This window comes from Lampris incognitus, chromosome 13 (assembly GCF_029633865.1).
Source record: "Lampris incognitus isolate fLamInc1 chromosome 13, fLamInc1.hap2, whole genome shotgun sequence".
Taxonomy (NCBI): Eukaryota; Metazoa; Chordata; class Actinopteri; order Lampriformes; family Lampridae; genus Lampris; species Lampris incognitus.
The window spans coordinates 11,011,137-11,036,378 of record NC_079223.1 but is presented as its reverse complement, the minus strand read 5'-3'; the positions used below and the strand labels follow the sequence as shown (position 1 = coordinate 11,036,378).

The 25,242-nt window shown below is 44.9% G+C and overlaps 1 protein-coding gene across 3 annotated transcripts in view; it reads right to left on the bottom strand.

The window, feature by feature from the left end:
* Positions 1-21,524, bottom strand: part of disc1 (DISC1 scaffold protein) — a 67,006-nt gene extending 45,482 nt beyond the window's left edge. For all 3 annotated transcript variants that reach the window (XR_008811267.1, XM_056291852.1, XM_056291853.1), the window contains exons 1-7: positions 20,903-21,524; positions 13,483-14,480; positions 13,185-13,254; positions 9,115-9,271; positions 5,099-5,195; positions 4,028-4,260; positions 1,480-1,534 (exon numbers count right to left, since the gene is read on the bottom strand). Coding sequence is in view for 2 of the 3 variants with exons in the window: in XM_056291852.1 (XP_056147827.1) it covers positions 1,480-1,534; positions 4,028-4,260; positions 5,099-5,195; positions 9,115-9,271; positions 13,185-13,254; positions 13,483-14,480; positions 20,903-20,990 (1,698 nt within the window). In the remaining variant the exon portion in view is untranslated. The remainder of the gene's footprint in view (positions 1-1,479; positions 1,535-4,027; positions 4,261-5,098; positions 5,196-9,114; positions 9,272-13,184; positions 13,255-13,482; positions 14,481-20,902) is intronic.
* Between the last annotated feature and the right edge of the window lie 3,718 nt (positions 21,525-25,242).

Here is a 25,242-nt window from a genome sequence, read left to right as displayed (position 1 = left end):
CACAGGCAACGGCAGCTAAAACAGTTTTCTGATGCTCCAGGCTAGCTAGCATATAGCTGCAGTAAGCGGGTGCATGACTCCACAAAATGTTTTGCTTTAAAGTCAAGATTACTTGCTACCATTGAAGGACAGTGTAAGTTCATCAGCTCACTTGTTAAGTTTCTCATTACTTTCTCATCCGAGAAGTGATCAGATAGCCTGGGAGAAAAAAAAACTGCTTGGCGAAATGGGCTTCGTGCTGCATGTAAACGGCAGCTGCTTGAAGGTCACAAAAACGTGGTTTGGGCTCTAAACTGCAGAAGTGGTGTGAAACGGAAAGAGACGGCCACGGACGTTTAACTCCTCCTTTATTACCCCGACACTCCCTACATGAATTGCCTCTTGCTATGTAAACCGGGGGAGACTTTCCCTTATTTAGCTAAGATCACTACAAAGTGCAGGTTTACAGTCATTTATACCATGGTAACAGAGAATACTGGTCTCTGATTGGCTGGGGGGTGTCCATTAAAACCGTATATTACGCATGTAGTTTGGCTCAAGTTTAATCACTGCTCTAAATTCATACACTGTAACCATAGCAACACACTGAATCGGTAGCAAGCCTAGTAAACATTCAAAGTTAGCGGATAACTTTTGCTCAATACTGAGTCCAAAACGCTCGACAAAAAAATTAAGTGAATGCTTTTATTTTAAGTCTTTGGTAAGTGACCACGGTATAAGCAGGATAATCCACTCCGAGGTGTGTGTCAAAGGATTTTAACACATACCTTGGAGTGGATTATCCCTTACTTAATCATATATTTGGAAACTATGAAAACAATGAAATCATAATACCGCTCATCAGAGCCACCATCGTTAAGATCATATATATATAATCATATATATAATATAATAAGTAGTAATAACAAGTAGTCTCCCGAGGGGCTCTAAGTTGGTGAGGACCCTCAGAGAGGTGAGGTGACACTGCACAAAGCCGGGGCGATGGTGACATCTCGTGGAAGCCTAACGTTTCTAAACGGTTCGGGTGAGTAGGAAACACTGAGGGAATAATATATATTCTATAGTATATCACTTACACATATATGTATATATATGAAGATTGGTGTGTTGTTGTGTTGTAGTTTTGTTATTCTATGTTAAGTACACTGAGGGAGCCACGAAACCGGGAGTAAATTCCATGTATGCTCAAACCTACATGGCCAACAAACATGATTCTGATTCTGAGTCTGATGAGACAGCCTTGCCTCTAGAGCCGAGGATGGCTCACAGCGAGGTAAAATACAGATACGTACACCAACAATTCACATCATCATCTAACTCAAATGTACGATTAATAAACTGACGTTAATGCCGTGCAGATATTTTTTGTGCTGACTTGTGATTCGTCATCGTATATTTACAACACCTTCAGCCACGGTAGCATGGCGAGGGGGGTGATAAGCTTGCATGGAGTGCATTAAGGTCATAGGAGAGCCTTACTTTGGCAGTTGCTTCTTTGATGGACAGATTCAAGGCCTGCTCCTGCTCCTGGAGTCTGGAAATAAAAGAGAGAATACGAACATTTACCAACACAGGAAGTTCCTTTGTTTTCGCTTAACACTTCATATCAAGTCAATAGAAAAAGTTTCAATAAATCAGTGCTCCAACAGTTTACTCTAATACGCAGGTATGCGCCTGTTCGGTCTTTGGTTCTTCATGATTTTGTCAGGTGAATGCAAGAACAGTATAATAATACATTTTTATTGATCGGTCTAGTATATTACCCTCCCCACTGGGGCCATCCTACTGTAATGTGATGCGGCCGCTTCATGTAAAGCACTTTGTGTCCTCGGTCTACAAAAGCCCTGTATGAATACAGTCATTTCATTTCATTACATTTTGTTTCTTAAAACTCCATTAAACTTAAAGTGGGAAACCCTTATCTATAATTGTAACATGCGCGATGCCGTAGCATGGCAGTTGCAGTTGGTGGTGTTTGGCTGCGTTGAAGGGGTCTGTGTAACCCTTTGAGGAGGGTATGCGCCGAATCATACAGAACATTAAATTTAAATTCAAAAAGTGTGTGTGTGTGTATGTGAGCCGTGATGGCTTGGCGGCCTGTCCAGGGTGTCTCCCCGCCTGCCGCCCAATGACTGCTGGGATAGGCTCCAGCATCCCCGTGACCCTGAGAGCAGGATAAGCGGTTTGGATAATGGATGGATGGAAGTGTCTGTTAACTGTCAATACATCATTGGATTTATCTAAGTTTTGAATTCATTCTCCATTTAACTGATCTGCTAAATCATCACTGAGGTTTTTTATGAATTGTCCTTACAATAAACATCCAGTCGCAAACCAGTTAAACTAACAGAACCAGGCAACGTAAAGAACGTAAATTAAAACTTTGTAAATTTGTTGACCTACCCCATATGATAAGTTAGGCTGATTGATATTTTACAGAGTACAAAAGTACTACCACATTTTCATAATAACCTCATAAAGGACACAGGCAAATACCAAAGAATGTAGTGTAAACATGTATATAGGAAGCACCATAAAGGTCACATTACCTAGTGACAGAAAAACGATTTATTAATAAATGGAAAAATGGAGCATGAAATCCTTCACACATTATCCAACAGTCACCTCCAGGCTCGCCTAATGGCCTTAATCCACAGCAATCAGTGAGCCCTATTAACGTTACGTTAACTGATCTTGAGGAGGATTCAAAGACAGAAACGCTGTCCATGAGCTGTTAGCGTGGCAGCAGCCCGTTTTATTTGTGTATGAAAACAACAAGGCTGTGGATAACGGTTCGGACTGCTTTGTTTTGATGGCACTGATGTGAGAGAAGAATGTCATCATACTGTCTGGTTAGGGAACTGCATCGCGACCACCCAACACATGACACCGGAGATGTATGGAGCTGCATGTCCAAGTCCGAGGCCGCAATTTCAATCGTCAAGACTTGCTATTGCATCGCCGTCGGGGTGAGGACGTGTCAGGTATCAAATTATACCACAGATGGTGGGTCACGCCACTGAGAGGGTGATAAGTACAATTCGCATGCCTCTCTACCCATTGGCAAGGGGGAGAAAATGCTTTCCGGCTCTCAAGCTATTAACTCCAGACGATACGATGCAAAGTATTAATTTGCGTCCGGGAAAAATTCATTAAAATTCAAAACAGGTTCAACCAGGTGAAAGTGAAGAGGACTGGGAGCACAGTGTGTGTGTGTGTGTGTGGGGTGGGGGGGGCGGGGGGCTGAGAAGAAAAGCCGCGAGTTGACGCTGCTTGATAGATCTTTGAAAATGCAAACACACACTCGTATGACTGTGTGATTCTCTGTGGATTTCTGAAAATGCTTTGAGTGAACACACTCGTCGTATTCAGCCCAACAACCGTCTGTCTTTAGTTCTCCCCCTGTGCACACTCGACAATGTCCTTGTAAATAAAGTGGAGAGGTTGCTTAGCACCGGGCTTCTTCAGCTCTGCATTTTTTTACATTATGACACATTTTATGCATTTAAGATGACGCTCTCATCCAGAGTGTCATTCAGTAAGTGGTCAAGTAGCGAATTAGTGTCATGGATACTTGACACGGCTGTTGATGGATGCACACGGCATGTATCAGGGATTAAACACCGAGTCCTTTGTTTATAGGATGCTGTCTACAGCCACCGTTAGGACTGAAATGCAATATAAGACCATTGGTTGTGTATTTGACACAATCCTGCTACAACACACCCATTTACTGATGGGTGAATGAAACAAATGGTACACTGTTAACACGACGGGGCTAAATAAATGAGGCATCAAGATATGTAGACTAACTGACGTATCCTGATCCAAACCAGTTAATCCAATGACAAAACAATAACGCAACGTGATTTAGAGAATCAGGGCCACTTTTCTTTCATTCATGGTCCGATCCCTCCGTGACACCCACACTCGTGGCTCTCTAGTAGCCCCACATGGCGATCTGACAGTACTGCAACTCCAAATCACCGACCCGGAGCAATTCTGTGCAGATGATATGAGTTCTTACCTGAGCATGGAAGGTGGAGGGGAGACACAGATGTGCATGCGGTTCTCGGAAGTGACCAGGTCCTGCAGGGCGCGGCTCATGTCCGTGAGCTGGTCTGCAGTGCAGCCCCTCAGCATGGAGCCCTCCAGCTCCTCAGTCTCCGCCTGCTGGTCCTGCTGCAGGATCTGCTGCTCCAGACTGTGACTGCGGTCTTTCAGCTCTGTCAGCCTTCGCTGCAGCTTGGCAATCTCCGCCTGTAACAGGATTCACTATTTCTCAAAAAATTTAACAAAAACACACAGTGTGAAGTCCCCTCATCCTAGTATTCTGCATTTCCTCAGACATGAGGAAAGCTGAGGGGGAGACAGAGTAAAGAAGACATAGGCGAGAGAAGTTCCCTGTAGGTTTCTAACATAAGCAAGTCAGGAACAAACATGCAAGGCTGTGGGCACAACCAGTATCTCTCAACATGGGTTTCATTATTTACATTAGCTTATAGCGCCTCTGACTGTTTCTATAGGTTTGATTCACCAAATGGAGGGTTTTCCTGTAATGTGTGTATCAGTGGCAGCTGGTGCTAACAAATTTTTTTTGGGGGGGGGGGGCGCAATTTACCTTGGCGCAGCACACCTGACAGCTGTTTTTATGTCCACACCGTCACAGAGTTATTAAGAAGGACAATGTAGCCTATAGATTTTAGCAGGGGTACAATGTAGCCTGTAGGATTTTATCAGGGGTACAGGCTACATTGTCCTTCTTAATAACTCTGTGACAGTGTGGACATTAAAGCAGCTGTCAGGTGTGCTGCGCCAAGGTAAACTGCGCCCCCCCCCCCCGAAAATTGTTAGCACCAGCCGCCACTAGTGTGTATCATGGGCACAAAACTTAATGTTATTTTTCTTATCCGGTTATAAAACTCCAAGGATAGATAAAGGAAAACGTCAAGTCTAGTCATAGCAAGTACAAGTAATGAAAAATAAGTCACACAGGTAACACAAAACCGGCCCAGGGACAACTTACACACATTACCAGATATGATCAATGACATGATGATGATCAATATGAAGACGACCAAAAATAAAATGAGGTTACCTCTACAATGCGCTTCTCTTGGATTAGACGATCTCTTCGATGGAGCGGATTCTGCTCCGGGTCCGACCGTTCCCCGGTGTTGAGCTCCTGCCCCTCGCTGGAAACCCCGAACAACAAGAACACACAATCATTCTGCTTCCAAAGGCACTTTACAGTCCTATTTTATTGTTCTGCCATTGTTGGTTTATTTACAATATTCATATATATATATATATATATATATACGATATATACATATGAGTGTGTATGTATGTGTGTGTGTGTGTAGCACACAGTTTATAATGGATATGTGGTGTTGTACACAATGCACATTTCACTTGCTGATAATAGCACTGAGCCTGGCATGGAAAACAGCAATATAGAGCATCTCTTGTTTTAAAGCCACATCACACCAGGATACACACTGCCTCCACCCCACCTGGTTTCCTTCCTGTTACCAAGGGTTTCTGGGTACTGTGTTTGAGAGCTCTCCCTTATGTCATTGTTCTGTACCCTTACCCAACAACTTTGAAAGGAAGGGAGAGAATATTATCATTGTATTAGTGTACTTGGCCATTGGTTGACTTGTTTTTGTGTGTATCTATTGTATGTTTTTATTGGCCTCCTTGTGGGACTTGTTATCTGACTTTCTGTGGCTTTGGGTTGGTAGTGAAACCTAGTGTATTAAGCCTGTTTCTTGTGGTATTTATTGGCTTTTGCCACACACTGCCCCCGGCCCTTTTTCCGTGCATAGAATCTGAGTGTGGTTATGAACACACAGTGCAAGCAGCCAGCGCTAACATGGAAGCGATCCCGTCCTCCAAAATAACGTGCACAGCTAAAATATGTATTTTTGGCTTGTAAAATTGATTAGATTAACTTTATAGCCTTTACAATAAACATGAGCAGTGGACTGGATGTACTTATTTCCTGGTAATTTTTCCCTGTGTCTCACACTAACTTCCATGAGAGACATAAAAAAAGACAGAATAATCATGAATAAATCTGATAATATTAAACTGTAAAACCCCAGAGGACACATTTTAGCGAGGCATGTTGTGTCGGAGTCACGAGACGTGTATTTTATTGCTGTTTTAGGAGACGGGCTTGCTGCCCTATTCTCTTGCATGTTAGCACCGGATGCGCGTGCTGGGTGTATGCTCGTAACTGCGTTCAGATTATATGCACATAAAAGTGGTCTGGAGCTGTCTTGAGCCTTTTGGAGTTTAGCCAGGTTGCAAAATAAACGTCACCAAAACACTTCCCATGACAAATGTGATCTACCCCCCACCCCACCCCCAATTGAAATCCTTATTCTCATTTATGTCTGTGAATGTTCTCATTCATCCAGGTCATGGTTATCCAAAGGAGTTGAATCAAGTGCAACTGGACTTGGTACATATCTGGGTATCTTGGTATATATCTGGACTTGGTATATATCACGGATATATACCAAGTCCAGTTGCACTTGATTCAACTCCTTTGGATATTCTCATTTAGATGGCCCAGGGAAGGCATCAGGTATTTGAGAATAAATATACCCCCTGACCTTGGTCTATATCAAACCAACTCTACCAAACTAGTAGGGAAAAGTTAAGAGAGACTTAAATCACTCTTAACTTTTCCCTACTAGTTTGGTAGTACACGGTCACTGGGCTACACTCCCCCTTACTTTAATAGGCCGGGTGGAGGCTAAATATACTCAAGATTTATAAGGCAGGGTAAGAGGCCGAGGGTCAAATGCAAAGTATTACGACTGGCAAAACCTAAGGGGGGGGACTACGTCTACCCAACCTGAAACATTACTGGTTAGCATCACAATTATGAGCAATGATGGTGTGGTTATCAGATGACACAAGATGGCTCAATACAGAAAAAAAGGTTACAGTACTAATACGCCTCTATTGGTGGGCCCCTTTACTGGGATTAAATCAATCAGAAATCTCCTGGGAGAGTGGTCAAAGACCACGTATGGGACTTGGAAAGAAGTACAGCAAGTGTTTAAGTTCCCACGTGATTTCTCCATCTTGAGGTCAGTTATTCATATTAAAGAACTGTTGCCTTTGAAACTTGATGCAGGGTTCAAAAAATGGACACGCTTGAATCTCCATTTTATACATCGGTTATTCGGTAATAACAACTTCAAAACATTTGAACAATTAAGAGCAGATTTTAATTGATCAATAACAGAATTTTGTAGCTATGTCTACAGTTAAGCTTTATATTCAAACACCCACACTGGAAACGATGACACAACCCTCCCTCTTGGAACAGGAGTCATTGAAAATTCAGGATGGAAAACATGGAGATAAACCAGTAACTGACCTACACCCAATTTCCCCTCGGGGGTGAATAAAGTATTTCTGATTCTGACACAGAATCCTAGCTTCAATGACAAAGGACAATACCTACTATGGGAAAGTGGGACAGAGAGCTACAACAGGAAATAAGGGGGGAAGTTTGGCTTAAGACCTGCGCTCAGGCCCATTCAGTCACTAACGCCAGTTCGTGGAGAGAATTTCACTGGAAGATAATTAACAGATTTTTCAGAACACCACAAACTGTGGCAAAGATGAATCCAAACCAGTCAAGTATATGGTGGATAGGATGTGGCGAGACCGTGGCTACCCATTTTGGCAATGCTCGTTGTTGGATAACTTTTGGAAATAAATTTTTACCACTGTAAACATACTATCAGATGTGGAATTGGAAAGAGACCCTCTGGTAGCAATTCTTGGGATGAAACCGAATATGATGTACAGTAGGAAAAGGATGTTCATTCATTCATTCATTCTCCAAACCGCTTACCCTTACCCAGGGTCACGGGGATGCTGGAGCCTATCCCAGCGGTCAATGGGCGGCAGGCGGGGAGACACCCGGGACAGGCCGCCAGTCCATTACAGGGCACACACACACACACACACACATTCACACCTAGGGACAATCTAGTATGGCCAATTCACCTGACCTGCATGTCTTTGGACTGCAGGAGGAAACCCACGCAGACACAGGGAGAACATGCAAGCTCCACACAGAGGACGACCCGGGACGACCTGCAAGGTTGGACTACCTCGGGGCTCAAACCCAGGACCTTCTTGCTGTTAGGCGACCACGCTAACCACTGCGCCACCATTCAGGAAAAGGATGTATCTCTTACAAATATTACTAACAGCCGCAAAGAAAGCAATTATAATAAAATAGCTTAAAAAGGACTCCCCCCCCATCTATGCAGAGTGGTTAACAACTCTGAGAAGTATTTATACAATGGCAAATCTACATATATGCTAAGATTACAGAAGCAATATTTGGATACCACTAATGGAGGTAATGGGAGAACACTGAGATTGAAGGATCTTATACTTAGTAAGGACTGGACTGAGGTAGTCCAATGTGACTTCTTTAAAGTGAGACAAATTAAACAGGAACTTTTGTCTTACTTTTTGATAAATAATATAGATACCTTCCTATGTATATTGGAATGAATATGTATGTCTATGTAAGGTGAACTTATATCAAAATAAAACTAAACATGGGTTATGTATGTCTGTGTGAATTACGTTGGTTATTTTCAGTTATCTCAATTTGTTTTGATTTATTTTAATACATGTATTCGTTTTAATAAGTATATATTGTAACCCCTTGGAAAGGAGACTGTCAACCTATGTTGAAATATTACTGCTGTATGAGGGGATGTGAGAAATAAACAAATAAAGAATTAGTTTAAAAAAAAAAAAGGTCCGGGGCAATGTAGTAAGTCCCCTAGACCCCAGAAAGCAGCCACATTTTTAAAAAAAAAAAGTAAACTACCCTTTTAAAAACGTATAATTTAAAATTTCACAGGGAGCCAAACTACAGTATTAGCTCCTCCTGTACTAGAAAGCATTTGATATGAACGGTCAGAGAGGAGGATAAGGAACAACTTTTCTGCTAGGAGCATCAGCTTATAATGTAGTGTGAGTGACACATACACTACTAATGTAAAAGGATAACAGTAGTGTGAGTGACGCACAATGCTTCTGTTTGGAAGTGGGACTAACCTGCGTCGGTGGTGATCCGACCTCTGGAGGGCACTGTGCACCGCCTTTCTCAGACGCTCCAGGAACAGAGCCACGCTGGGCTGTCTGGAGGGCAGGCCCAGCTTTAGTGCCCCCCTCTCCCGACACAGCTCCTCCAGCTTCTTGCCGAAACGTTCAGCTGCAAACACACACACACACATACAGGTATATACTTGTTAAAGATATTGCTGTTAAACGCCGCCATCACATGGCCACGTCACTGCTTATACTGCGTAAGAGGAAAACAGCCATACTCTGCCAGCTGCTGGTCTGCAGGCCTAGGCAGACGACATGTATCACGGCAACATCACATCCCCAAAACCAGCATCATTATCAAGTCTGCACCGCTTCAATGACAGGCCCACGAAAAGCAAACCACATGTCCCGGATGCCCAGCGTATGATTGCATGCGATTTACATTTCGCCTGCACAACTGGACAGCGAAGTCCTACTGACCGGCACCCTCCTTGACATGAAACAGCTCAAGGTCTGCAAGAGTCCAACGAGCAGCGCTACGATCTATTTCTGTCGCAAGGCTCAGGAAATGGGTCAGGACACGGACCTCAGCCTCGCATAAATTCAACCTTCGGGGACGAGTCCTCCAGAAATAATATTTAGGTCAAACCGGGCCTTGGATGTCGGCGTTTCAGCTAGGCAAAGAAATTAAATAAAAGTCTGAAGTCAACATTTTATTTCTGCTCTCCCACGCAATGTACAAACACAGACTCCCCAGAGGAATTACGAGAGCAACGGACGTGCGCCTATACTGACAACTAGAGAACATTAACAGACTAGAAAACATGAACTATGGTGAATTTATAAAGTAAATCTTTTTTTTTTACCCCCCCCCTTTTCTCCCCCAGTTGTATCTGGCAATTACCCCGCTCTTCCGAGCCGTCCCGGTCGCTGCCCCACCCCCTCTGCCGACCCATTCGGGGAGGGCTGCAGACTACCACGCGTCTCCTCCGATACATGTGGAGTCGCCAGCCGCTTCTTTTCACCTGACAGTGAGGAGTTTCACCAGGGGGACGTAGCAAGTAGGAGGATCACGCTACCCCCCCCCCCCGAACAGGCACCCTGACTGACCAGAGGTGCTACTGCAGCAACCAGGACACATACCCACATCCAGCCTCCCACCCGCAGACACAGCTAATTGTGTCTGTAGGGACGCCCCGACCAAGCAGGAGGTAACACGGGGATTCGAACCGGTGATCCCCGTGTTGGTAGGCAACGGGATAAACCGCTACACCACCTGGATGCCCTTATAAAGTTAAAGAGAGAGATTACCTTGATAAAATTACTCGAAGTCCGGACTTATTTTAACTGGGACATTAGCTCAACTGGGACATTAGCTAATTTAGGATGCTCGAAGTTGTACAACTGATGCCCGGCTTCCCTTAGGAAAGCTGTTCCCCTTCATCCCACAAGGATAATCCAATTTTATTGCCGTTATGTCCATATGTCATTACACACTGACTGCAGTATATATGACACTATGTCAGACGCACAATGAATAAGATCTGCTTGTTCAGGTAATATATTCAATCATTAGGGATTTTGGGTAAAGGGCACTACTGTTTAACATATATCAGATTAGAAAACTATGTTATAGTCAATAAACAACAACCGACTACGTTTTTCCCCTGTGCTAACTTCAGTAGAGCCGACCTTCCTCCATCCTCACATGCCTTCTCAAACCAACTTAACAAACTTTGCACTTTATGATCCAAAATGAATTTTCAGGTTGAAATCAAATCACGGCTGCTGTCTCTTTACAGCGTCTTTATAAAGGCTCCCTCATGTTGAAGAGAGGGATCAAACAGATAGACGCCGTTTCTGGAATTAGCTGTTGGTTGTTCCAGTTCGTAGTAGTGCACACATAAGAGTATCTATACGAACCGTATGTTTTGGCGCCCACATTTAGTCGGTCAGCTTATCATCAGTTTACCCTTAACGGGCAATAACTGCTTAAAAATGTGTTATTTGGACAAAACTCAAAACGGTTCCTGATATTTCACATCGATATGATGACGCATTATTTACATGCCCATGGCAACTATATAGGCATTGACGAAAACAGAGGTGGTGCTACAGCCTACAAAGACACATCTGCAAGTGCGGCCTATTTCTGTTTCGATGAAACAATTACAAGCCTATTTTGAATGGATAAAGTTAATGTCCAACTTTATGTGCAGTTCTAAAAAGCTTTTGTGATGATTGAAAGGAGCAGATTTTCCACTTTTGATATTTACAACAAATAGTTTTCGCTTTAAGCAACAGCGTGACAGTCACAATTTTACAGGGAAGCGTTCAAGGATGGACCTGTTGTAGGACAAATCCATGGGCAAATATGTTTGAAATGTCAAGCCAAAACAAATGTTACGTTTCCTCCCTTTAACTTGAAGTAATTTGTGCTCATCTCTTTCAGTGAATGAGTGCTCAACTAATGAGGAGCTGAATATCAACAGGGATACAGGAAAAAAGATTTTAATACATTGCAGGGTGCCGTGACCCGGATCGAACCGGGGTTGCTGCGGACACAACGCAGAGTACTAACCACTATACGATCCATGATCGTATACTAACCACTACACGACCCGTGATCGTATAGTGGTTAGTACTCTGCGTTGTGTCCGCAGGAACCCCGGTTCGTAGCCGGGTCACGGCACCCTGCAATGCATTAAAATCTTTTTTCCTGTATCCATGTTGATATATATATATATATATATATATATATATATAGCACAAAAAGTAAGGAAATGTGTGTTTGGTAGATTATTTCTTTGTTGTAACAATGCTTCTTGGCAATAAATCTTATACCATTGGAAAGCCTGTTTATTTCCCTTTTAAATGGTGCCACATTTGTAAGGAACATGCATTTGTGGGATGAGCAGCAGAGCTGGGTATGTGGGTTGCGCCCATGAAAAATTTGCCAAATCTTCTCTGCCAATGCCAAACAGCTTATTTTGCTGTTGCTGTTGACTCTTGTTTTGAGCTTCTGGTACCCCAGGTGCTGACAATCAGCTGCCTGATATAAGATTTATTGCTGAGAAGCATCGTTACAACAAAGAAATAATCTACCAAACACACATTTCCTTACTTTTTGTGCTAAGTTTATAGATAGATAGATAGATAGATAGATAGATAGATAGATAGATAGATAGATAGATAGATAGATAGATAGATAGATAGATAGATAGATAGATAGATAGAATCTGAATCAGAATACTTTATTTATCCCTGAGGGGAAATTGAGTTCTATTACAAACACTCACGCGCTAATAACTAAAAACTAACAAGATACAAGATAAGAAAATAGAAACAGAAATAAAAGATAAATAAAAAATAGAAATAAAAACCAAATATATCAACAAGCATGGTGCACATAACACCCTATCTATACTGCACTACCGCAGCACACAACAAGCAGCACAAACAAAACTCGACAGGGCCAATCCAATGACCATTAACTCAGTGTCTGACGGTCTGAGGGAGGAGTTGTGAAGTTAGATAGATAGACAGATGGACGGACGGACGGATGGACTGATACTGGTATCAGCAAAAATGACCATGGACATTATCAGTTATCTGCAAAAAGTTGAATATTGTGCCTCCTTAGTATGTTAAGCTTTGTCATCTCTCTCTCTCTTCCAGGTCTGTCTACGGTCTCACTATACTGTATTCTCTACTGATCTCCTTCTACTATTTTATATTCAATGACATTTTTTAATTTCAAATACTTGGAGGGTTGACTGCACACTCTCCTTTCAGTATGATTAAGTAGGATTACTCTCCTGTTAAGCATGAGCTTTGTAAAAGACAGCATGCACAGAAAGGCAAAGTCAACATGTATTAAGTTAATTTTAGTAAAACTACCAAACCATGAGTCTTGTTTGGACGTATGCTGCTTACAGGATGTCATTAACAAAAGCAGCTCCTTCTCTCTCTAATTTCTTTCATGAAGAAGTCACAAAGCGAGAGGACCTCTTTGATGACCTCCCAGTTAATGCAAAATTATTCACTCAAAATAAAAAGAAAAAAGCTCGGTTCACCTGTGTCATAGTCATCATCCAAAATGGCTTTCTGCTGGAGTCTTTGCAGCTTCAACATCATCGACTCAATCTGAGGATGAAACAAGATGGACAGCAGAGAGATTACCTAACAGTCCAGAAGGCAAGGTTCACTGAACGGACACCACAGGGAAAAGAGAGCAGGGAGTCATTGACCCAGTTTCAAAATATCTACACGTCAGCAAGTTGAGAAGAGGGAATGATAAGAACTCAGGTCAGAATTATTGGTGCAGACAGTTAGCAAGCTAGCTAGCTAGATAGATATATAGATCATGCCCACCTTGGCATTAGTGCGGTTGTTCTGGAGGCAGTCTTGCAGGATGCCCTCATACCTCTTCAACAGGTTGTCCCAACCTTGGTCAGAGGCAGGGGTGCCGCTCTCATAGCCAGAGGTTACAGAGGAGGCGGAGGCCGTGTCCGAGTCCACAGACAGAGCATCACAATCGGGCAGGTCAGACGTAACTTCCCTGCCACCCCACCGGGGTTCGTGCCAAACCCTCTCACCCACCACCAGTTCATCTTTCTGTGCTTGGCTGGCTGGGGATGGCTGTGGTTGAACAGGGATTAGCAGTTTTGGGGATGGGGTTACTGGGTTCATTTGGGTAACGCTTAGCACTTTGGCTAATGGATAAAAAGAACCTGGGGGTTCAGGACCTGATGAGCACACAGGCTGAGAGGTCAGGTGTTTGAGTGATGACTGATCTTGAGAATCCTGTTCTGGGATGGGCATGTCCGTGGAAGAGTCTGATCTCTGGTTGGAGCTGAGTGACTGTCGGATGAAACTGAAGCTGGAGCTGAAGGAGTCTGCTAGGTCAGTCAGCCTGGACTGTGCAGTGCAGGTCTGGAGGGCCGGCCCTGAATTTAACCTGAGGTCACTCCCTGATTTGGAGGACACAACCTGAGGACTGGATGTGCTCTGAAGGCTGGATGTCGACTTAGCAACGCTACAGTCTAAAATTGGGGGAGGATGAGGAACAGAAGAGACAAATCTTTGTCTATGCCAAGAGTGAGACGTATGTTTGTCTGTCTCAGGCTGTTGCTGGTTTGATAAGGACACTTTGACAGCAGGTGCCAGACCTTCCCTAAGAGTGTTGGGCTGCTCAGTGACGTCGTTGTAGCCCTCACTGCCAGGACACTCTGGTTCATTGTTAATGCACCTCATCCTCCTCTCTCCCTCCTTAACAGTGATGCTCATGGGTAGCTCTCCCCGCATGTACCCTGGTCTTCGGTGGATCCTCTTACGACTGCAGCAGCCGGCTGTTGCTGACGCTTTGCCACCTGTTGAGGCAGAGATTAGCCATTAAGTTAGGCTGCAGGCTCACAGGGTTTTCGAAAGATAAAGGAGCAACCACATAAAAGTTGCAGGATTGCTAACATCAAATACTGAACATGTCAACACAGTTATAACAAAGTTATATGCACATTACTACCTGAAATGAATATACAACTAATTGTGTAAAGAATTTTGTGATGATTCTTGTAGGTAGGTTGACCAGATGCAAATAGTCCAAATGCACAAACGATACGATTTTGCGGGACAGATTTATAACATCCACTCTTTGTAGGTTAGCAATGCAAAAATACACAGGACTATGATATAATGTGTATTGGGGCTTAATCAGGCACGTTTATATTCTGTCTGCAGTAATTAGCACACCACAACATAATGTCCTGCACAAATTCGCCGCACAACTACTCCACACAAATACTACACAAACACAAATACCACGATACTCATTCACACCCTTGTTACATCCCGTACTGACTACTGCACTTCTATCCTCTTTGGCCTTCCCCTCAGGTGTCTTCATAAACTTCAACTGCCCATATCATTTCCAGAACTTCTTCCATAGATCATATCACTCCTGTTCTTCAGCAACTCAGGAATCAGGAACATTTATTTGTCATTTCATTCCATGCACATGCGCACGTGAAAAATATCGTTTCCCCCAGCCCACAGCAGTGTAAGACAAAGACAAAAAACACATATCCAAACTACAAGAACACATATATCCAAACTACAAAAAAAAAAAACTACAAAAACACATATATCCAACATATCCAAAAAAAAAAATTCACTGTCCAAGAGAGCAAACGCCAGGATGACTGTCAGAACTGCCGGTCTGCATGAGCTAGCAGTTAGCTTAGCCCGCCCCACCTCCGTGTCCTATCAGACCGCCCTCTGTGTTTCTTCCTCGAGTGCAGCTCCAGGCAGGGCTGTGGTCCCCGGGCCCACCGGACGCAGCAGACCAGGCTCCCCCAGCCGATCCAACGCCAGCTCTCCCAGCCAGACACCTTCGACACAACTCCCCACTCTCCACACGACACCAAAAACACAGTCAACGCTACGCGAGGCCGCCGCCAGACTGCCTTCGGAGTTATCAGAACTGCTGGTCTGCATGGGCTAGCAGTTAACTTAGCCTGCCCTGCTTCCGTGTCCTGTCAGACCGCCCTCAGTGTTTCCTCTCCGGGTGCAGCTCCAGGCAGGGCCGTGGTCCCTGGGCCCACAGGATGCAGCAGACCAAGCTCTCCCAGCCGATCCAGCGCCAGCTCTCCCAGCCATCAAATGAAGACACAAACGCAGATGTGGACAAAGACACTGCATGGACGGTACTGAGTGAAGCCATCACAAACATAAGTTTGTGCCGCCATCTTCCCACACCGGCACTAGGTGAGGCCGCTGCAAATGTGAATTTGCGCAGCCATCTTCCCACACCAGAAGAGGCATTGGCTTCGGAACTCCATTGGCTCCCAGTTAAATATTGTATCGACTTCAAGATCCTGCTTCTCACCTTTAAGGCCATTAATAACCTATCTCCTTCATATCTTTCCGAACTCCTTCATATCCAAAGGCCCTCCCGCACTCTCAGATCCTTTTCTGCTCTCCAACTCACTACACCATTGGCCCTGCTTAACTACCATGGGGCCTAGAGCCTTCAGTCGTTCTGCCCCCCGCCTATCGAACTCTCTCCCACAAGATATTCACAACAATGACTCTCTTTCAACCTTCAAATGTCATCTCAAAACGTACCTCCTCAAACTGGCATATTCAGTCTTCATTGAGTTTTATGCAGATGATGATTTTATACTTATCTGTTGTATTAACCTTTTATTGTCTACCCTGCTTTTTTATTTTTTATGCTGTCTGATACAGTGCTGCTTGTTTTTAACTGTGTTCTGTAAGGCGTCCTTGAGTGCCCGAAAAGGCACCCAAATAAAATGTATTATTATTATTATTACTAATACTGTAACAAATTAGAAAATAAATTGCTATAGGCATACTCTCTCATTACAACAATCTTTTCTGATACCTAATTTAGAGCCAACGTGAAATATAAAAACAAAACATAATGAATGCACAGTCAGCAAAAACAGCTGGAATTAACAGGGTAGCTCAAGCATGTGCTGACTTTAGTCAGAAAGAGCACAACCCTAACCCTAAGCAGATAATGCCATAAACTATTATTGGATAAGAATAAAAATTTGATTATTCAATGTTTAAGTGGAGAAATGTGTACTTTTGTTATTTTGCTTCAAAATGCGGGCTGCTGTCTCGGTTTCTGGGGACACGGTACAAAGAGTCAAAATGCTGTGTAGTACAACATAAAGCAGGACCCCTGGTCACGCCACATGTGGATGACAACTGGGAAGGGTAAATCCTAAAAGATGTCTCTTTTCTGGTTTAACAAAACAGTTTTTCATCTACAGACAAACTCTTCCACCCGATATTATAGAATTAAATATCAAAATACCACATTACTTAGTTATTTATTACTTGTTCAAATTGACTTAGCCCACGCGCCCCCTCCTAAATAATCTTTCTGGCCAGTTGTGTGACATTTCTCAGGGGCTGGCTCCAGCTGCTGGGAAATACCAAACCCCCATAGTCATCTTCGTTTCAGACACGCCTTTCAGTCCAAAAATGATCTAAACCGACATTATCTGCCAAAGGGTTAACAGCAAAGGAGAGTCTACCACACAAAACAGCCGAATCGCCGGATGACCCGACAACGCTCTAGAAAGACGTGGCCGGCCGAAGCACCGAGAAACGATAAACTAGCAGCACAAATAAGCGGTTTGAAAGTCGAGCTTCATAAACGAGGCCTGTTGAGTGTCCGTGGCCGGATACACGCTGTGTGTCTCTATAACGTCAACACAAAGGATGTGTAGATTCGGTATCTGCAGCCAGAGAAGGGGGGAAAAAGGCTGTAATGTTGGGAATCAACAGTGCCTTTGTGTACAGCTGTGCTGCTCTCTCTCTCTCGCGCTCTCTAGCTCGTCCTCTCAATTTGCTCGTCCCACTCACACACATGGATATGGACACTTGGGAACACACTCACAGACACTTGCTCCGATACACACATGCAGACACATACACTTTTGTAGTAAAACACAGTGGAGGCATTCAGCACTGCCGCGATTGTAAAACACTGAAAGATGGGGGGGAAGCTAGACACACACACACACACACACACCAATATAAGACTGTCCAATCTGGAAAACAAGAGAGACACGTACACTTCTAAATTCTATGAAACAGACAGCGTACAACAATTCAATTATCTTGTTTGTAAAACTACAAAAACATCTAATACATTACTTTGCCCATTTGCCCTTGTGTCAAATGTCTTGTGCGCCTATCTTTGTCATGACCACTTTGACTACTTTTACAATCATACTTTTTTTGACCATCAGTGTGAGGACATTTTGCAAAGTGAGGACATTTTGCTTGGTCCTCTTTTAGGGTCTATTTTAGGGTTAGGACTTGGGTTTAGAGTTAAGGTTAGAATTGAGATTAAGTTAATGTTAGGGGTCTGTGTGTGTGTGTGTGTGTACTTCAGTGTCTAGTAGTTTTGCATGGTTTACTCACAGAAGAGGGGATGGTCTATTGATCGGGGCTTTAGTGAGGGCCTTTTGTCTACAGAGACCACCACAATGAAGGTCGGGTTACAAACTAGTGCTCCATTGTTTCTTTTCTGCAGATGTGGCCACTGTACCTCAACCAACCAAGGAAACCCAACACTTTCTCTGGGGCATTTGACGCAATCGCACACCACCCACCATCTGGTCTGGTCGAGACATTGTACGGAGAGCCACTCCAGATAGGAAAAGAGCTCGTAAGTTGAAAAGAGGAAGGCTCGATGATGGGGACGCGACGGTATATCCAGTAGTATATCCTCACCGTGCTTAGATTACACGGAGACCGCTTCTTCCACCGACAGCGGTGGAAGGAAATACCACACGGCTCCATTGTGAAGGGGGAGAGGCCATCCACCACCATGGCTTCAGTGCTCAAGAGCTATGTCATCTGCTGCTTCCTGCCTGGAAGTGTGCTAAAATAGTTACTGAGGAATTCCAACAGTGATGGCAAGGAAGCGAACATAACCTTCTTTTTTTTTTTAGTTTGGATATATGTGTTAGTTTAGATACATATGTGTTAGTATGTGTGTCATTGAAGTTCTTGTAGTTTTAGATATGTGTTTTTGTCTTCGTGTTGCACTGCCGTGGGCTGGGGGAAACGATATTTCGTTTCGTGTACGGAGGAAGTACACGAAATGCAATGACAAATGAAGTGTTCCTGATTCCTTATAACTCGGGAAGACCCAGATTGCTGGCTGCAAAACAACCAGAAAACTACTATTTCCCCCGTCGTAAAAGCACCTTATTCTAGACAAACCCTTAATCTGCAATTTACTTACTTATAACCTTAATAAGTAAACCAGACAACAACAAAAAAGGCACAAACATCTGTGGCGGTCGACAGCTCTTGGGGCTAGGGAAAATGTTCTGTCTCAGACAGAGGAGGCTGATTATTTTCCTTACGAGATTAAGGAGGCCCACAAACCCCCTATGTTAAACACTGCATCCCACTGGTTGATGAAGGCACTTCAGCCCAAGAGAAGAAGGAATGCGGAGGATCTCATAAAAACACAAACCGTTTTGAGGAGTGAGCTCAACACACACAGACACACACATAAGCAGAGCTGTCTGTGTCAGCAGCCATCCTGAGAACTCGCTCTGCCAAGCAGATGGTCTCCTGCTTCGCTGATGTGACTACAGCGAAAGAAAATAGGGAAGTGAAAGTCTGCTGCAAAGTGAGGGGAAGTTTCTCTCTTTTCACCATGGACACAAGACGGTCACATTTCAGATTGGGTCTGGGGGTGGGGGGTGGGGTATAACCACTGAATTGCTTTTGATTTCCATGTATTCAACACGTTTAGTATATAGGTCAAGATGAGAAGTTACAAGTCAATGTCTGCAGTGATTGCTGGGAAAGTCAAAAAGGATGCCAGTCCAGCGGCAGAGGTTAAAACATTGTAATTCCTATGTGAAAGCAAACTTGGCTCAGACAACCACGCACTTCCTGTATGGTCACACGAGAGACATCAGCCGGCTGAAACTAATGGGAGTGGAGGAGCTGCTATTTTACTAGAAGGGCACTGATGTCCACTGGTGCACTTGATATAGACATTAAAATCCATTTATGATCAATTAGAGACAACTGCACTGCACAAAACTAAACCTTGGCCTCTGTTATTTGTTCACACTGCACCCGAGTTGCACCCGTTTTTCAGCAAACTTCACAGACACATACTTAAGAGAGGGGAAGTTCCCAGAAAGAGGGGGGGTCCACTTCCCAGAAAGAGGGGGGGTCCACTGTGCATATTTGACAACCGTTAAGTTTGTAATACCACGTCAGACCCGCGTCTCATTGCTGTCCAACAGAGACGGTGCGCTTTCGGGAGAGACATGCTGCTTGTGTTGCATCATTGGGGCGTAAACTAAATCTGAATTCCTGGAGAGAAAAAAAAAAGAAGGGTCTCTTTGGGGATGGAAACAACAGGTTTCAGAAGGTATCCTTCACACACAAAATGAACATCCTATCTAAGTACTGACCAATCAGTGAGGGTTTGTTTCCCCCCCCCCCCCACTTTAGAGGATATCAACTTGCACAAAGTCTTGTCATTGCTGCCACGTATTTTCACTAGTCATAACCCAGCGACTGCATCCCGAGTGAGATCACTTACTTATTGGTTATGTGCGCCGCTCATTTACAAACAGTGGAGTTAATACGTCCGTTTCCTTTGATTTTAAAATGAATAATAAGCGTTTATAAATACTTGGGCCTAGTGCTTCCTATATGGGAGACTTAACGAGGGATGATGCAGAATGTCATGGTGACAGGCTATGTAATGTGATTCATTGGGGGGGGGGGGTCCTGATGATCATCGTCCTTCTGGCTTTAATAACTTCATTTCTTCCGTCGATCACATTAATCTTCTCAATGACCTGACAGAGAAAGTGGCGAAGCAACAGAATTCGGATGTAAAACTGAATGCAGGCGTTGTTAACGGGCAACTCAGTCCCGTTTCAACTTGAAACCCCCAGCCCAATAGAAACGTCCTCGCAACACGGCCCTGCGCCTGTTGCTCTTTTAGACACTATCTTCATCTTCCTTTTCTTCATCATAGCATCATCATCATCACCATCATATTATCCCACACCTCTTGTCCCCGGAGTTTTGACTTCGTGGCTTACCGCGCGGCCGTGACGCAACGCTGCCAAGTCAGTCAACGTTGTCCACGGTGCGTTTTTATCAAAGTCGTCGCTTCCCGTCACCGAAATCGGCGCGACACGTCTGACGTCTACGAGCCGCGGCGTGTAACGGCGAGGGATTGAAAGTTAAGTTTTTACTGTACCTTCCATTCCTTGGCGGGGTTGAAAGGCAGCCCGGGCGCCGTCGGTGTAGTTGCCGTTACATCCCAACCCCAACAGTCCGGCGAACATCGTTGATCGGTGGCCGACGACTCGAACTCGAGGCCCGGCCTTCCCACAAAAAAAAAACACCCCCCCACCCCCCTCTCAGAGTAAACGAAACGATGTGATTCTAAGAAGCCCCTTCCCAAACGGACGCAGACCCCGCAACTGTTCCCATTTCCGACACCAACTGGGGGGGGGGGGGGGTAGGGGAGGGGAGGGGGGGTTAGCTAGCGTGGACCGAGCTGCTGCTCAACTGTTTCACCGTCTCCGAAGCGGAGAAAAGCGCCCCCCCCCCTCCCGGCACCGTTCTGTGGCCACCGCCGGTCGTTAAAGCAAGCGGGCTCGGCTGCGCAGGAACGGGTCGAGCTGAGAGAGAGTCTGGGGGGGGCGAACTGGGCTGCGAAATTCCGACGGTACGTTACAATTTTTTTAAAATACAAATACGACGCTGAACAGGAAAAGGGTCGCCAGCTTGCGGGGTTCTCGGTGATCCGGGTGGTGGATAACGGTGCAGGATCCGCGGCGTGCCGCGCTACATCGTGGCCATGCTGCGCGCCAGCGGCTCCTACGTGTGATGGAATTTGACTCCCCGACTCCCGCACGCCGCCTCTCAGTGACGGCCCGCCAGCCAATCAGCTGCCCTCACGGCCCGCCAGCCTATCAGCTGCCCTCACGGCCCGCCAGCCTATCAGCTGCCCTCACAGCCCGCCAGCCTATCAGCTGCCCTCACAGCGGCGTCCCGCACGCCCCCTCCGGGCCAACCTGGCGCGCAGCGACGCTCCCTCTCTCCGTCCACCGCCCGCTTGTGTGTCGCTGCGGTCGTGATGCGTTTGCGATACCGGACCAGCCAAAAGTCTCCGGGGGAAGTTTGTAACGCCAGGCTGCCTTCAGGTCAGCGGGCGAGTCAAACTCATGCGTGGGTGGGGGGGGGGGGGGATCTCGTAGCCCCACACAGTCCGGGGGTCTTTCAGCCTGCTCCCCACCCAGTCACACACACACACACACCCTCCCCTTTATTACGCTTGGCTGGTCTAAACACCGATGGACTCGATGATGAGAAGTTCAGCTCAGCCGAGTTGCAGCCAAACAAACGCTTAACGCCTTGGCTTTCTAGGCTATCTAGGCTTTCTAGGCTATCTAGGCTTTCTAGGCTATCTAGGCCAGTGTTTCTCAACCCAGTCCTCAAGGACCCCCTATCCTGCAGATTTTCATTGTAACCCTGCATAGGTAGCCCTGCTTGTACTTACTCAACCAGTCATCTCATAGCACTTAATTATGCAAGGTGTGCAAACTCAGACATTCATTGCTGATTGGTTGAATAACTACAAACAGGATTGCAAAGAAAATCTGCAGGATAGGCGGTCCTTGAGGACTGGGTTGAGAAACACTGATCTAGGCTTTCTATCGCCTCTCTCTTGTTGCCCAGGTTCTGCACGGTGCCAGCCCTCGTTGCAGGCGTGAGAGCTTTGAAGCGGTGTAAGCTATCTGACATGCATTGACGTCACACGCAGTTACTTTATCTGATCAGGGCTCCGGTCCAGTCATGACAAATTTAGAGCAATTGCAGGTGACCGTATGTCACTAAAAGTCAGCTGCACGCAAAATGTCACGCCAACCAAAGAACAGACCAACTGATTTCACCAATTACACAATTGCTAATTGTGCACCATCAGCGAGAGAGGAGTGACTGATAAGTGAAGTCAGGTTGGGTGGGAATGAGAGACGGCAGACACGCGGGCCCTCCAAGGGAGCGCTGATCTCTGCTGGAAATGAGGCAAATAAATCCTCCTGCCAACTGCTGGATCACATGACCGCGACTCATCCTCTCAGTGCTTTAGAATTAACACTGCTGGTCTTTGTGCTCGCTTCATCACTGACCCAGTACAAAAGAAACAGAGTGGTCTGGTCTGTCTATCGTGGTCTAAATTTCAAAACACTGTCACAGCCCAATCTGGGGAACAGCTTTCCTCTGTAAATAACGCCCAAAGCAGTCAACCACCTTTTTTCCTTCATAAACCCCTAAATTTAACAGGGTAGTCAGTCCCTCGCTGGATTACATGTTATGAAGCGATATCATAATAAAAGATGATTAAATACTTATTTCGTACGTATCTCCTAGTTCTTTAAAGGACTTTCAAACAGTGACGTCCAAACAGATGTCAGGGCTGTGGGAGCCTAAGTGCCCCCCCCCAAAAAAGGGGACCTTTTTATTGCACAGGGATATGCACGTTAGCCTCTGACGTATATGGCCACAAATATGTTGTATTTTACAGTCTACTGGAGCTTGTAATATAGTGGAAGGGTACCAGCCACCGAATAGGCTCACACAGTTCCAGGAAATAAAAAGTCTCCAAATGTGCTTTTTTTCCCTTAACTTTCCCAATAGTTTACAGGATGGGAGCATATTAGGGCCACTGAGAGAGGGTTTTTTTCTTTTCTTGAAGAGGGGCTGCATGCAGGGGGGTTATAATCTGAGTTTAATGTCAGACTTTCTAACAAAAAAGTCAGAATTTCTGAGACTAAAGTCCGAGTTTGTGATAAAAAAAAATAAACAAATGAAAAGGTAGGACAGATACCCTGCAGAGAACTAGAGTGGGTCAAATGAACGTGACAGGCTCCACACACTGAGGATCAATTCATTTGATAATCTGTTGTATCACGTCTTGTTGCACCGCAGATCCCCTTCGAACAGCTCGGAGATGCACCCAGCCACAGCCGTGCATCTGGCCATTTCTCAACGGTTCCCCCTGCACAAAGGCTAGTACCTCGTTTAAATCCAATAGAGTTCTCCTTCTGAAAAGTCTTCACTTCAAAGTACCTATACTTGTTATAATAAGGTGATTTTTGTAGCTACAGAGAATTTCCTTACTACTCCAGTTCCAAATTATAACTTGATTAAGAGCATTCAGGTCATCCATTTTAACGAATAGCCTCAGTAAACACTAAACTGACTTGATCCCCATAAATTCTGAGTTATTAATTTCAGATATTCTGACTTTAAACTCAGACTATAACCCCCTCTCCCCACGTGCACCCTCTTCGAGAGAGAGAAAAAATAAACCTCAGCTGGTGACCCTAACATGCTTCCGTATTACAAAGACGAGAACATGCTGCAAAAGCTTCTTTTTCTTCTCAAAACATATGCAGACGCTAAAACACAGCCCATATTAAATGCAAACAAAAAGTTGTGAAGCCCAACTGAACAAGTCAGAGCGATAACAATGATATGTGCATGCAGCGAAAACTCTACATCTACATAGAAACGTGTGGATCTTATATAAAAAAAATAAATCTAGTGTTCTTTACGTGTATATATGTGTCTAATAGAGTATTTTTCTAGTGTACATATGTTTGGCTCCTGGTTTATTTCTGGTTTGTGTTCGAGGTGTATGATATTTCAGGAAACAATTCCCCCTTCTTTGAGACACATAGGAAGACCTTGCGCTCGATACACGTCGCGTATTTTGCTGTTGCAACCTGACCTTTGACACCTGGATGCGTGTGTGTTGCTCATCATTTCTGGGAGCTGGACGGCCCCATAGTGTCTCACAGCTGCATTTGGCTGCAGTTTCTACTTTTGACGTGGGGGAGTGTAGTCTTCGTCATCCTCACCGCAGACTCCTGCTCATCTGCTCACCGAGGAGCATTTGGAATTGCAGAGCATTCCTCCTCCCTAAGAGCTCATAGTCATTCTTGTGCTGAATCCACGAATTGGAGATCGCCGGGTCAAACAAGTGAAGAAACTGGACGGGCCGTCCATTTCCGAGTGTGACTGGACATCCTGTAGAAGCCTGATGTCCTGTCAGCCATGTCCACCACGCCGCCCATGTTGGTATTGTATTCAGCAACTGCGGCTGGTCTTGACACCTGGACATGTTTCTTCTCTTTCTGAGGCCGACGACTGCACATGTCCTCAGGCTCAATGCCATAGGCAGAGGATGCCATCCCACTGGGCTGTTATCAAAGATGATGGCAAGCTCAGGGTTTTATCTGACCAGCATCCCAGAGGCTTCTCCGTCAAGGCTTTGTCATGCACTCCTTTGGTATGCTGTTCTTCATGAGGGTTCCAGTGTTGGTGAGATCCTTCTCCATCAGGGCATCCAGGAGGTGGACAGATGTCAAGAACCTGTCAAAGAATAGGCGAGCGCCTCTGGGCACCATCTCAGCCAAACGAAGAACAGCTTGCTCTCCGATTCCTTATCAATTTTTGATTGGGACGGTGCTTTTCCCCTGGTAGATTCCAAAGTCGGAAACCACACCACTTGGTGTCGCCAGCACA